Source organism: Monopterus albus, unplaced genomic scaffold (genome assembly GCF_001952655.1).
Source record: "Monopterus albus unplaced genomic scaffold, M_albus_1.0 scaffold258.1, whole genome shotgun sequence".
In the NCBI taxonomy this organism is placed as follows: Eukaryota; Metazoa; Chordata; class Actinopteri; order Synbranchiformes; family Synbranchidae; genus Monopterus; species Monopterus albus.
In genome coordinates this window covers 378,052-391,233 of record NW_018128138.1, presented here as the reverse complement: position 1 = coordinate 391,233, position 13,182 = coordinate 378,052, and the positions used below count along the sequence as shown (strand labels likewise).

General features: G+C 43.3%; 2 protein-coding genes across 2 annotated transcripts in view; one reads left to right on the top strand and one right to left on the bottom strand.

Annotated features, from left to right (window-relative positions):
* tecpr2 (tectonin beta-propeller repeat containing 2) overlaps window positions 1-13,182 on the top strand; it is a 49,938-nt gene that overhangs the window by 16,429 nt on the left and 20,327 nt on the right. The window contains exons 2-7 of the mRNA XM_020621405.1: window positions 3,431-3,540; window positions 7,861-7,966; window positions 8,140-8,280; window positions 8,904-9,032; window positions 9,434-9,565; window positions 10,995-11,152. Coding sequence (XP_020477061.1) covers window positions 7,886-7,966; window positions 8,140-8,280; window positions 8,904-9,032; window positions 9,434-9,565; window positions 10,995-11,152 — 641 coding nt within the window. The 5' untranslated portion in view covers window positions 3,431-3,540; window positions 7,861-7,885. The remainder of the gene's footprint in view (window positions 1-3,430; window positions 3,541-7,860; window positions 7,967-8,139; window positions 8,281-8,903; window positions 9,033-9,433; window positions 9,566-10,994; window positions 11,153-13,182) is intronic.
* On the bottom strand, window positions 358-6,006 carry znf839 (zinc finger protein 839). Its single transcript, XM_020621341.1, has 4 exons — window positions 4,876-6,006; window positions 1,981-3,075; window positions 1,283-1,416; window positions 358-444 (listed from the first exon to the last, which is right to left on the bottom strand). Exons 1-4 carry the CDS (start codon window positions 5,602-5,604, stop codon window positions 441-443), a joined length of 1,962 nt encoding a protein of 653 aa, XP_020476997.1. The 5' UTR covers window positions 5,605-6,006; the 3' UTR covers window positions 358-440.

Here is a 13,182-nt window from a genome sequence, read left to right as displayed (position 1 = left end):
CTGTATATGACGGTAACTGTACATTGATGCATACATGTTATTGGTAAATATTGGTGTGCATCATATGTGTGTGTGTGTGTGTGTGTGTGTGGAGTACATACAGTACATTGTTTAAGTGTGTACCTTTGCCAGCAGCAGCTCCCACAGACTCAACACTTTGGTCAAACGAGGAAGAACAATGTCCATCAGCTCCTCATCCTCACACTGGTCCACCAGCTGTAAACAGTCATCGTGAAAACAACACATCAGACGTCTTAATATACAGGTCATTACGTCGAACTTAAAAAAAACAACCTTTACTTTGGAAGTCCATGCCGCCGTTCTTCTTACCTCTTGCAGTCGATCTCGTCTTCTCTCCGCTTGCTGCTCTGCTGTTACCATGGTAGCAGTGAGCTTTGGAGGTCGACCACGACGACCCCGTCTACTAACAAGGCCCATAGTCACCTGAGAGAGTCAACCAGTCAGATGAACCAATTATTTACCTGATTTCTGATCCCAGCTGGAAATCTGAGGACTGCAGTTACCCATATATCACTACCACCTGCGTGTTGACTTAAGCCATGTTTCCACCAGAGGGACTTTCCCCGGGGAGCGAAAGAGTACCTAGTTGAGGGATAATACAATCTGAAAGTCCAACAACTATCAGTGAGGGGGCTGCAGTGCTGAACATCACTGGCTGGGCAGGCTCTATGGAGCGAGAATTTCACTTGCGTACACAAGTAAAAATCTGAGTATTCGCCAGCATGAAAAATGATTTGGGCACACTGATATAACTACCTCCAGTTCCATGAGTTTTCAGTTTGTAATGAGCATTTTATCAGTAGGCCTACATGAAGAGACAAGTGAATAAGATTAGTGGATTGGAAAATATGGTTTTAGGGGTTGCGGAGCAGCTTTTCCTGGTGTTTTGACCTGAGGGTGGAGCTCAGCTCCTCCACGCACAAAGCTACCTGCTGGTTAACCAGCAGATTAATGACCCATGATGTTATTGTCAGCGCTACGCTACCTGTTGGAATTAATTTCACTACTGTGGGACTATGTGGTCGTGTGGGGGAAGACGCAGCGACCACCGGTTGGATTTACCGACCTTGGAGCTACTTGAAAGGGAGCGATGTTTCATCTTCATAATAACGGTAAGTCAAAAAAACAAATAAAAAAAAAATACCGATGGACTGATTAGTCAGGATAAACAATAAAAAACCCTGACTAAATCTCCACTGGTTTACGTCGACATTTGTTCAGTAAAAACTCAGTGTAAACCAGTTTAAGCTAGTGACCTCACCTTAGGAGGCGGTGCCAGCAATCGCTGCCTCTGCCCCTGCCCCTGCCCCTGCCTCTCCCCCGTCCACGGGGTCGACCAGGGCCCCGGTGATGGAGGCCCCTGAGTCCTACAGCTGCTGCTGGACCCCACTCCACCTGAAGACCATCAGAAAGTAAACCAGACAATAACTAACCAGTCACAGTAAAGAATTATCTAGTCAAATACTGTAACTACTTGGTTAACCAGGCAACAGTTGAAATTTAGCCAGCAGGACAGTAAACCTGTCGTCATTTAAATATTTAACCAGCCAGCAACTAGCAAATCAATAAACAAGATAAATCATTAAGTAGTCACTCAGCCTACTCAGGAATTAACTAGAAAGTAATTTACTGGTGTGTAATTAACTAATCACTAAACCAGATTAATTAGCCAGTTAATCTCAACTGAAGTAATGATTTAAATCAGTAATTAGTCAGTCCATATATAGTGTAATAATTACTTAGTATACCATAGAGTAATTATCTTTTAAGCATTTCAACCAGTCACTTGACCAGTTTGAAATTAGCTTATCAATAATGCATGTAACCAGCCAATAAATGGCTGGTCTTAACAAGACTAATTAACAATTTCTTTAGACACACAATAATAAATCAAACGGCTCGAAACTGAAATATAATCCACCCCCCTGATCTCAGCTGGTTGGTGGAAGGGTCTCTTACTCTGTTTGTTGCTGTGTCATCAGGTTTGTCCTCCTTCTCCTCCTCCCTGACTCCCTCTGGCATCATCTCCTGTGATTGGCTGACATTTGTGAGTGGGTGTGGCGGGTTGTCAGGCCGGTTGCTGGGCGGATCAGGGTCACCATGGGTTGGATTCAATTTATAGTGGCGGTTCAGGCCTCCAGTACCAATGTAGGCTTTGTCGCAGGTCTGGCAGCGGTGGGACCGGGACTTGTGATTATAGCTGAGGGAGGGAGAGGAGCCTAGTGTGGGGTTATCCTTTCTCCCTCCCTCCGCCTCCTCCTCCACACTTATGTCAGAGTAGTCATCAGAGTCAGACTGGTGACTGTCGGCCAGGTCCTCCGTCTTTATGAACTTGTAGTCTTTGACTTTGTACTTAGGTGGTCTGGAGACCCGACCAGATCTAGTCTGGACCTTCATTACCTTCTTCTCCCTCTTCTTTACCTTTTTCTTCTCCTCCTTTTCTCTTTCTCTGTCCTTCACTGGGAGCAAGGCCATGGCAGAAGGAGGTGCAGGGGTCTTGGTCTCTGTGGCAAGTCGGCTTGGTGTGGCACTCTGCACTGGGACAGCTGTGATGACTGCAGGTGCTTTAACGGGACTCTTACCTGTGGCAGTCACTGTGCCATTAGTGTGAGTTTTAATTAATGGAACGCTAACAGTTTTAGTAACAGGGGTGGGTAGGGTTTTGACAACTGAGGTGGGCGTGACCTTAACAGTAGACATGGTCTGGACTCTAATAGGTGGCACTACAGGTTTCTGACCGGAACCAGAAGGGCTGCCTGCTGATGTCTGACCTGTGAGCTTATGGACCAATGGGAGCAGAGATCCGACATCAGGGGTGGGGCTCTGCAGCAACACCTGGATGGGCGGGTCCCCGGGACTGTGCTGCAGGAAGAACTGCTGACCCTGCTGACCAACCACAGGCTGCAGGTGGATGATCTGAGCACTGCTCATGGTGCCATTGGCTGACAACTTTACCTGCGGATGACTGACAGCTACACTCTTCTGCTGGGGAGAAGCGCTGGACTTTACTTCCCGTTTGGGAGGAACCTGGATCTGGATCCTGACGGGCTCGGACTGAAAGGAAATTATGAGACGGCTTTAAAATGTCAACATTCACAATTAGAAACAAGCCCATTTGCTGGGGAGGGTCATGGGATTTATTTGAAAATTCCACATCAGCTGCTGAACAAAGTTTGTACTGAGACTGTTTTGTCAACAGAGGACAGAATAAAATCTGCCGCTGTCCAACAAAGTGTTCTTCTTGGAAACAAATATAAGAAGTTCTAAATGGATTCTAAAATGGTTCTAAATATGGATTTGCTGTTTTTCTGTTTTAACTGACTAATTTGGGGGTTTGAATTTCAACAACACTATCAGAAGATATTTTGACATTTTGTAAACTAAATAATTGATTTTTTTCAACAAACAGCTCCAAAGGCTAAGAACAGCCTTAACTTTTTAGTGTCTGAAGGAAGAGACAGTCTTGGTGGTCTACAACATAGATGAGCTAAACCAGGGTCTGCAATCGCACACATTAAGGTGAGTACACCACATTCAATGCTGCTGTTAGTATATAGGCTACAGTCGCTTCAGAAAGGATGCCCACCTCTACAGTTTTTGCACATTTTACTGCTTTAAATTCATATTGAAACAGAAAAAAATGGACTTGGAATATGCAAGGAGTGAAGGGGTGGGAATAATTTGGACTGTATCAGTGTATGTGGAATAAATAACAGTTTGAGAGCTTGACATTTTAAAAACTGCATAAATTGCTGTCAGTAATGATGTGAACAGTGAGACAGTTTAACAGAGAAGAAACAGTTTCCAAAGAAAAGGACATAGGAGTGGTAAATGTTCACATTGAAAACAACTGTACTTAAATTATTCATGTGCTGAAATGTGTTATTTGTAGGAAAAGACCGAGAAGTGCTGTAATGTTGCACAGAAGAAAATCAAACTTGATTTAAAACTGTAATTTGATTATTGAGGCAAAGCTACAAGAAAAAACTAATAATAATAATGGTAGCAGAATTAAGAGTAACAGACCACATTACAGTCATACCAGTTTGCTGAATATTCTAGTACTTCACTTACCTATAATGCAGAGATAAGAAGTAATAGTAATTCAGCGCACACACATTGATCATCTAAACAATTCTTAAGTGAAGATATCTAGACATCTCCTGTGTGTGCTGGAAATCCTTTTACTGTGTAAAAGTACCGTCCTGCTCCGGCTTGTCACTCTGCTGGATGTATGAGCCTCCAGCTGTGCACAGGATTACTACAGTACTTCACTATGGATTTAACAGAGATGTTCCGATACCATGACCTCAAAGCAGTGGACATGCAGTTGTGGCCACATTAAGTATTTAAGTGGAATACTTGTGCATTTATCAGACATTTCATCATACATACATCGCTCTGCATTTTGTAGAGTTCAGCTCGTCACCCTCCAGCAGAAGCTCTCTCTCTGCTGCGGTGACAGGCTGCACTCTCTCCTTAGACATGTAGCCAGTCAGAAACCAGCTGATCATAGTTTCAGCTGTCTATATATGGTCTAGTCACTGACCATGAGAACGTGCACTGATCTTGGGCCACTGAATCCAGCATTTCTGCTCCACAGCACACGTGGGGGGTGAAGAACCTTAGTATCCAGGTAACCTTAGCTGGCATTAGAAAATCCAGGACTGCTCATTTGATCTGAGATCTGTTTAGCAATATACAAACACCCCATCCCCACCCCAGATGAGCAAACAGGTGAGTGGACAGAAGCACAAACAGATTGGGGCGGTCTGGATTAATCTGGACAAAATAAGACCACTACGTTACAGATAAAGCAGACTGATCTTTAACCAGCCCCGGTGTCTGACTCACCTTCTTCTGCACCACTTGGACCGAGCCACCTGTCTGCATGGCCACCTGCTGGGCGACACTCTTCAGCTGCTGGGATGCGTTGTTCTGGGTCGTGCCCTTTAAGTGCTGCTGAGGGACATGGGCCTGATTGTGCATCTTCAGACCCTGCTGGATCTGGACCTGCTGTTTTGGGGTCTGCTGGGGGACCTGCAGCTGGGATTTGGTCACCTGGTTGATGACCTGCTGCAGCTGGCTCGGGTCCAGGGCCGCATTATGGACCGGGATGCTTTTGAACAACTGGTTCTGCCGGAGCAGCTGGGCCGCCTCGGTATCTGAGACCTGGACAATCTGTTGCTTGGTGAGCTGATCCAGCAAAGCCTGCTGCTCCTCGGCCGTGAGCCCGGATCCCTCCACCAGGCTGCCGTCCGGCTGCACATAGATGATGGTGGTGTTGACGAGGTCCGGGCTCAGGCCAGTCAACTCTGTGCCCACCAGGACGCTCTGTTCCGCCGGGCAGCTCTGTAAGAGGTCCGCCAACAGAGCTGATGATAAACTCTCCGCGGGCTGACTGCTCTGCTCGGTGGTCGCTGCCGATACAGTCTCACTGGGCTGAGCAATCTCATCGGCGGACGATGATGGTAAACTGTCCGCGCTCTGGGGGCAGTATTCGTCGCGGGGCCGAGACGCGGGCCCCGGCGGCTCTGCGACTGTTGTTCTGGTCGAACTGCTATCATCTTCGTTATCCGCCATTTTGGCTGTGAGACTCAGAGGCTAAATGTTAGCTTAGCCGTGACTGGGAGCCAGTCGGTGGATCAGACCAACTAGATCGTTGGTTGATATCGCCGTATAAATACTATTTTATAAAATCAGCGTGTGCTCGTGGATAACGCGCTCCACTGAAATGAAAGACAACAAGAAACGGGAACAGTGATAACGGGAACAAGTGACGCTTAGCGGGGGGAGTTTTGAACTAGCCTAGCAAGCCTAGCCCTCAGCAGGACCGGGAGCGCGGACTTCCCGCACCGGATCGACCAATGGAGCGGATAAATTATTTTTGATAAATATTTTTATGTGACTAGTTCATTACAAATGTGTCCCTTTTCGGTAAACTAAAACCTGTTAAAATAAAACAATGATTTTTACGACTACAATTAAAATTTGTTTAGACAAACATGTAAGTAAAATGTTTTGTTTTATTTAACTGTTAAATTAACTTCAGACAGTGATTAGTGTTAGAAAGTAGGGTAACCATGTGCATTAATTCGTTGTTCCACTATTATAAAAACCAATATCATGCTATTTTTATAGATTATGTATTTATTCTTCAGATGTTTTAGTCCACGTAAAATTTATTGTGGGACATTTATGATGACAAGACAGAAAATAAGTCAGAGCTTCTTAGTGGAAAACTGTAGGCTCATGTCACAGGGAGTTTATCAGTTTTATTGCCACATTAAAGTATAAATGCAACTGCTCCCATTGCATTGAACAGAGGTTTAGAGGCGGTAGCCTGTTCAAAATGCTATCTTCATCTTTAATCAGTTTAACTCGCCTGTTCACTTGAAGAGTATTTAGATGGAAAGACAAATCTAGTTTCCGGGTCTTCCAAGCAGCAGTCGCCGAGTTTCCGCTTCCTGTCATTCATTTCCAAATTTATTAATTAATTAATCTTATTCTGGCTGCAGATGAGGATAATTAACTAACAGATTACACTCAGTACGAACATCAGAGAGTCTATGGTTAGTGTTTCACTTGGAAGAGACAAAAAGACCTAAAATTCATTAAAACATAAAAATAAATAAGAAGTTAAAGGTGTAATCCTTTTGTCTCGTCGGCATGTGGCGCAGTTTGTTGACAGCGGCTCGGCATCAGTATGAAATTTGTCGGGGCGATGTCGCCTGTCAGCTCCTTAACATCCAGCTGTATTAAAAACATCATAAACATCTGAGTGGGATATTTACTCTGAACTGTCAGTGAGTTGCTCGCAGTTTTCCTCCTACTGCTAAAGTTAGCCTGCCGTGCTAAGTTTGCATTAGCTGGTTTCATATGATGCTAGCTAGCCTGGACTCGGTGTTTGAGAAGCTAACGCATTAAACAACTCGATGCCTGTTTGTTGTTGGCATTATGTTGTTTCTGGGATGTTTCCTGCCAGCTGTCATATCAGCCAGCTCTGTTAACATTAAGCTGACCGCCCTGCTGTCATCGCTTGTACAGACAGCGCCACACCAAACTCCATTTAAAAAAATGTCCAATTAAATGCTTGTCTCAGTTTGGTCAGAGATACGTTTACTGGATAGTCTAGTTTAACATTTCCTACACCTCGGTTAATTATTCAGTTTAACTCGGCAAATTATCTAGTCCATCAACCAACGCTTAAATTATGGTAAATATCTGCTTTTTATGTTTGCTAACGCTGTTCGTTACCGCCCTCTGTGACTCTTGTAAGGGGAGAATAGTGCAAGTGAAACTGCGTAATGAGCAAGGAAACAGTAAATTGAACATTTTGGTAAATGAGCGTGGTGCAGAATATCATCATTTGATCAGGAAGCAGAACGTTCGTCGCACCAAAGCTAATTAATCATTGCCAATTTAATGAAGCTCTTCATTTAACCAATAACATATTCATTGAAAAATATTACACAAGATCTTTACGTTTTGTCTAGTGTTGGGTTTCATTTGGCATATGTACGGTCCACAATACAGCCTTTAAATTGTGTTAATTCTCAGCTGTTTACATTTGTTTGTTTTGTTTGTTGTCACCATCTGTGACTGGTGAGGGGAGAATATTATTTTTAAAAATGGCAATAAATCATAAAGCTTTTTTGTGGTAAAATGCATAAAGGTGTTACATAAATTTTTGAAGGTGGACTGTGTTTTATTTGTATGTTGGCTGATAAGTAACTAAAGTAAATATATGCAGAGTGTCAACCAAATGAACACCAAGTAGACTGTTTCCTCTGGTTAATTTTAAGTGTTTTTAAATTGAGGTATTCCTCTCATTTTCAGGACCGGGGTCCACTTCAGCACAAACATGGCAACCCAGCTGACTGTGCCATCTGTACTGAAGGAGTTTTGCCCGCTCTACTACCTCCTGAATGCAATCCCACCTAAGGTATTGACCTGTTTGGTCAAGGTACCAAACCACACAAACTTAGGTCAAGGCAAGGCAGTGTTTTAAACTGGGCTAATACCCTGGATAAAACTAGGCCAAGGTACTGTTCCAGACCATGCTAAAATCCAGAGTGGTTGATGTTATTACTGATAAAGCCCTCTGTCTCTTTGCAGGTCCAGCGTGGGTTCAGGTCGGTCCTGGTCTACTTGACAGCTCTGGACTGCAGCAGTGACTTCCTGGCAGTGGGAAGCAGTATTGGCATGCTCTACCTTTACTGTCGCCGCCTCGCCCACATGAACAAGTACAGTCTGGAGGTCTGAGCTCTTCATCTGTGGTGCTCTGTTTTTTATTAAAAGATGTCCTTCTGGCTGCTGGTTAAGTCAGGAGTCCACTGATGAGACTGACTCCGGAGTTAGCACAAACTCACTACAGCAGGGGTGTCACTCTGTATTTGAAATTCAAAGTAGTTTAGACCTAGGAAAAACAATGTTCAAAGTGTAATCAGTCGTTTGAACATTTACAATATACAGTCTCATCAGACTATTTGAAGTAGCTCACTCTGTGGTCCAGCATGGGGCACAGCTAAAGTTCAGTGACAGCTTGACCTATTGCTACATCAGTAAACTAAGTTAATAAAAAATGGAGGATTCATTTCAACTGAAAATTTGACAGCCCTAATGTGTGTGTTGGGCACGTGCATTTATGCATACATCTTTACTCTGGACCCTATATATTTATAAAGAGATTGTCTTTTTTTCCTACTATTTTGATTGCATGTATTTTATATCTGAATACACACATCATTATTTTTATTTGCTGCTGTCTTACAAGGAACATTGAGAGCCTCCGTACCGGAGTCAAATTCCTCATTTCTAAACATGCTTGGGCAATAAAGCTGATTCTGATTTTGATTACTACTTGTGCATGTGTGTTGCAGGGTAAGTGCGACACAATCACAGCTGTGAAGCTGCTCAGCTGTTTTGATGATCTAGTTGCCGTGGGAACAGCTTCAGGTCGGGTTGCAATCTTCCAGCTGGTGTCCCCACTTCCTGGTCGCAACAAACAGGTGACAAAATCCACAAATGTGTACCGCAGCTACAGATGCTCTCCAACATTTCTGACTTCTGACTCCCATCACAGCCTGTCTATCAGCTTATAGCATCCGTGTCAGTGTACGAGTCAGCTGATAAATGACAAGAAATCAAAGAAATGTATAGAAACTGAATGCTTGTGTTTTACACTTCATCCACCAGAGAGTAGTGACGCTTTTATTTTAGGATTGATGTCACATTTTTGTAGCACAGCCTTTAATCTTTGGGCTTGGTGGGACATCAAGTTATTACAAATGAAGGGATTGAAGACTAAGTGAAGACCTGAGTCAGTACTGTTAAAGTCCCAGCTCAGGTGTGTCTGACATACACCCCTAGTAACAATCCCGTCTCACTCTCTCTACCTGTCTGTCTTTAGTTGAGGCGGTTCGACGTGGTCGGTCTTCATAAAGGCTCTGTAACATCTTTGGCGTGGAGCACCAATGGCATGAAACTTTTCTCTGGAGATGATAAAGGACGAATTGTCTTCTCTGCTCTGGATCTGGACCAGGTGAAGCTACACAACAATAATTCAGTTCAGTACAATTACATTTTATATGTGTAACTTTATAACTCCCTTTAAGGAAAGGAACCTCTGACCATACCATACCATACCAACTTTATTTATAAAGCACTAAAAACAACCAGAGTGGACCAAAGTGCTGTACATTGCAATAAAACAATATAAATTATAAACCACAAACAACAATATAAAATATAATCAATCAAATGACTAAAATCAACACAAAAATATCAAAATGCCAGGGAAAATAAATGAGTTTTTAAAAGAGACTTAAAAACAGACAGGGTAGAGGCTTGTCTAATGGACAGTGGTAAATCATTCCAGAGTTTAGGACCAGCAACTGCGAAGGCTCGATCGCCTCTAAGCTTACGCTTCGTTCTTGGGACACTCAAGAGAAACTGATTTGCTGACCTCAGAGAGCGTGTGGGTGTATGCCAATGAAGCAAATCAGTTAAGTAGGATGGTGCAGAGCCATGAATGGATTTAAAAACAAAGAGTAAAATTTTGTAATGGACCCGAAAATGGACAGGTAACCAGTGTAGGGACAGACCCAGGCTGTTGGTGGGCGACCTTCTTCCTCGACCAGTTGGTGTGAGTGGATAGCAGAGAGAGAGAGAGAGAAAAGAAAAGAAAAGCATCAGGACACAGCAAACAAAATCCCAAACAAACACTGGCTAGGTTGATGCAGCCAGTGACTGCTCATCAGAAATCAGACATGTAATGGTGGAATATAAACATGGATTATCATGGGCATGAGCATCGTTATGATCAGAAATGTGTTCAATTAGTTCATTTGTCCAACATTAAAAAGCCCAAAGATCCCCAGGTTGCTGTCATATGGTAGTACTTTATTGATCCCACAGTGGGGAAGTTCCTGTGTTCCAGCAGCAAAACACCATAAGAACAAACACCACACACATATCATGAGAAACAGATTCCAAAGTACCCAAAACCAAACAGAATATAGTATTTGAGAGACAATCAAGAACAAGAATGATCTTCCCACAATTAATCCCTGAGAACAAATCAAAAATACCTAAGAACAAGACAAAATATAGTATTTAAGAGATCAAGAAATCAAGGACAAGAATATTACTCCCATTATTAATCCCCCAGTGGGGGAAATATATGTATTTCAGCCATGAGGATCTCTGAAGAACTACTCACATACCTAAAACAAGACAATATAAAGTAGAGAGAAATCAAGGACAAGATTTTGATATAGGACGAGAGATGCAGAAAATCCTCACGTTTGAGAAGCTGACATTGGAGTCTTTTTCTCTGAGAATAACTACTTATTGATTCATGATTAATCATTTGTCAAAGTACATAATAGCTGTTGACAAATCAATGAATGAATTGTTGCAGCTCTAGATAACACACCCCACCCTCTCTGTGTGTTTACCTGTGTGTGCAGGGGGTGTGTAAGCCTGTACTACTGTTGGAGGAGTCCTCAGGTGTAGTTCAGATGGAGTACAGTCACCAGGTGCTGCTGGTGTCCACACAGCAGAGATCTCTGCTTTACTGCACACAGAAACAGGAAGTGCAGCAGCTGGGCACCAAGCCCCGCAAAAGGTACAACACACTACATACATGTACTATACAACACACGCTATAGAGAACACACAATATACAACACATTGTGTGATGTACAACCCATCATTTACAGCGGAGCCTCACACATCCAGCCCACAGCTGAAAACAGTTTATGTGCTCAAAGGAATGTGAGAAATGTGCTGAAAGAGCAACTAACAGTAGTAGAGGTTACTGCTACTACTGCTTCTCTCATACTGACGACAGCTGAGTGCTGTATTTATGGTGGGATGGAGGTTTATTATAATTGGAGGTGTAACCCAGGTATGTCACAACTTTTTCTCTGGGGCAGGGGATTTCTAAAGATCAGTGTGACTGCATTTTATTTCTGGAAAAATTAAATGAATGTCTCTTGCCATAAACACAGTAAAATGGGACCAGGATCAAAAACTGGTACAATGAAGTGACTGTACATGCCATTCACTAAAAAGTGGATTTAGTGTGAATTTACTCTTTGTGTTCACCATTTTCAATTTAAATGTTTGTAGGTTTATATAGGATGAAGTATTTATACATGTGGTTTGTAGTTTCAGGAAAAGATTTTTATTTGTATAGCTCCAAATCACAACAGCAACCATCTCAGGACACTTTACATCATGGGTGCACAGACCATTTTGCGCCTTGTGAGCTACTTTTCAAATGACCAAGTCAAAATGATCGACCTACAGTTAAATGCTGACTCACATAAATAAGTAGAGCCAAATAATACAGTCAATGGCACATTTCCTCATGTTTGGGTACTTTTCCTCTGTAAGTTCTAAAACGGTCCATTAGCCCTGGACTTCAGCTGAATGTCAGCCTGTAGTGTCAATATCTTATCCTCCACTCCAGACCAGTTCAGGTGAAACAGTTACAATTTTTAATGCGAGTGAATGAACCTCAATATCTTCCCTAAATGGGCAGCACATAAATGTAGCGACTGGCTTGAGTGAGGCAAAGTCTTGAAAGTGTTTGTCAAACTCGGACCGACAACTGTCAATCTGCTCAGTGTAGCGCACAATGTCAAGTTGCGCACATGCTTTCAGTTGCGTCTCCAGCTCTGATGTGAGGTTTTGGAAGTTCCCCAAAATGTTGCATTTTTTGTTTGAAAGCATTAACTAAGCTGATTATATTGACACAAGATCTACCGACACTACCTTTGCGATCGACTGGTCGATCACGATTGACGTACTGGGCAGCCCTGCTTTACATAGTCAGGTCTAGACCTTTACAGTACAATAGAGAAAACTCAAGAAATCCCCTTGAGCAGCACTTGGTGGCAGTGGGGAGGAAAACCTCCCTTTAACAGAAGAAACCTCCGACAGACCACAGTTCTTGGTGAGCGGCCTTCTGCCTCAACTGGTTGGGGTAAGTCGATAGAGGAGAGAGAGAAGAAAAGAGAGGCAACAAGACACAACAACAAACAAACAAACACTGGTCAGGTTGATGTGGCCGATGACTGATCATCAGAAACATAGAGCTCCAGGGCCAGGGCAACCTGCAGAAAGGTACAGAGAGAGAGAGAGAGCTGAAAAAAAAAACTTAGGAAAAATCAACTGGACTAGATTTCTAGGTCGAAGACGTTTCACCTCTCATCCAAGAGGCTTCTTCAGTTCAGACTGACTGGTGTTGAGCCGGAGATATCTATCCCCATTGGTGGTGTTTCAGTCCTTTGATGCCCAACAATGTCCCCTAACGACGTTGTTATAGCCCAGTATCGGTGAGAGTCGTTACCCGTCTTTGAATCCTCCCCTGTCGACCGACGCCTATTGTCCTGGTGGGCATGTTTGGGCAGAGATCTCAAAACAGGATTGTAGATGGAAGACAAGTTGTGTCTTAGTCCACCACCCCTATTTAGTGAGGGGTGTTCTATTTTTACAAAAATAGCTTCCTTAACTCCTCTCTCAAACCAGCAATGTTCTCTGGAGAGGATCTGGACTTCACTGTCCTCAAAAGAATGTCCTTTGTCCTTCAGGTGGAGGTGGACTGCTGACTCTGGTCCACTGGAGTTGGCCCTCCTGTGTTGGGCCATG

Excerpts from the sequence above, each read along its gene's own strand:
- znf839 (XM_020621341.1), bottom strand. The coding sequence starts at position 5,604 with ATGGCGGATAACGAAGATGATAGCAGTTCGACCAGAACAACAGTCGCA. Across the intron at positions 3,076-4,875 it reads TCCAAGTGGTGCAGAAGAAG|TCCGAGCCCGTCAGGATCCA; the intron begins GTGAGTCAGACA and ends ATTTCCTTTCAG. Across the intron at positions 1,417-1,980 it reads ATGACACAGCAACAAACAGA|GTGGAGTGGGGTCCAGCAGC; the intron begins GTAAGAGACCCT and ends GATGGTCTTCAG.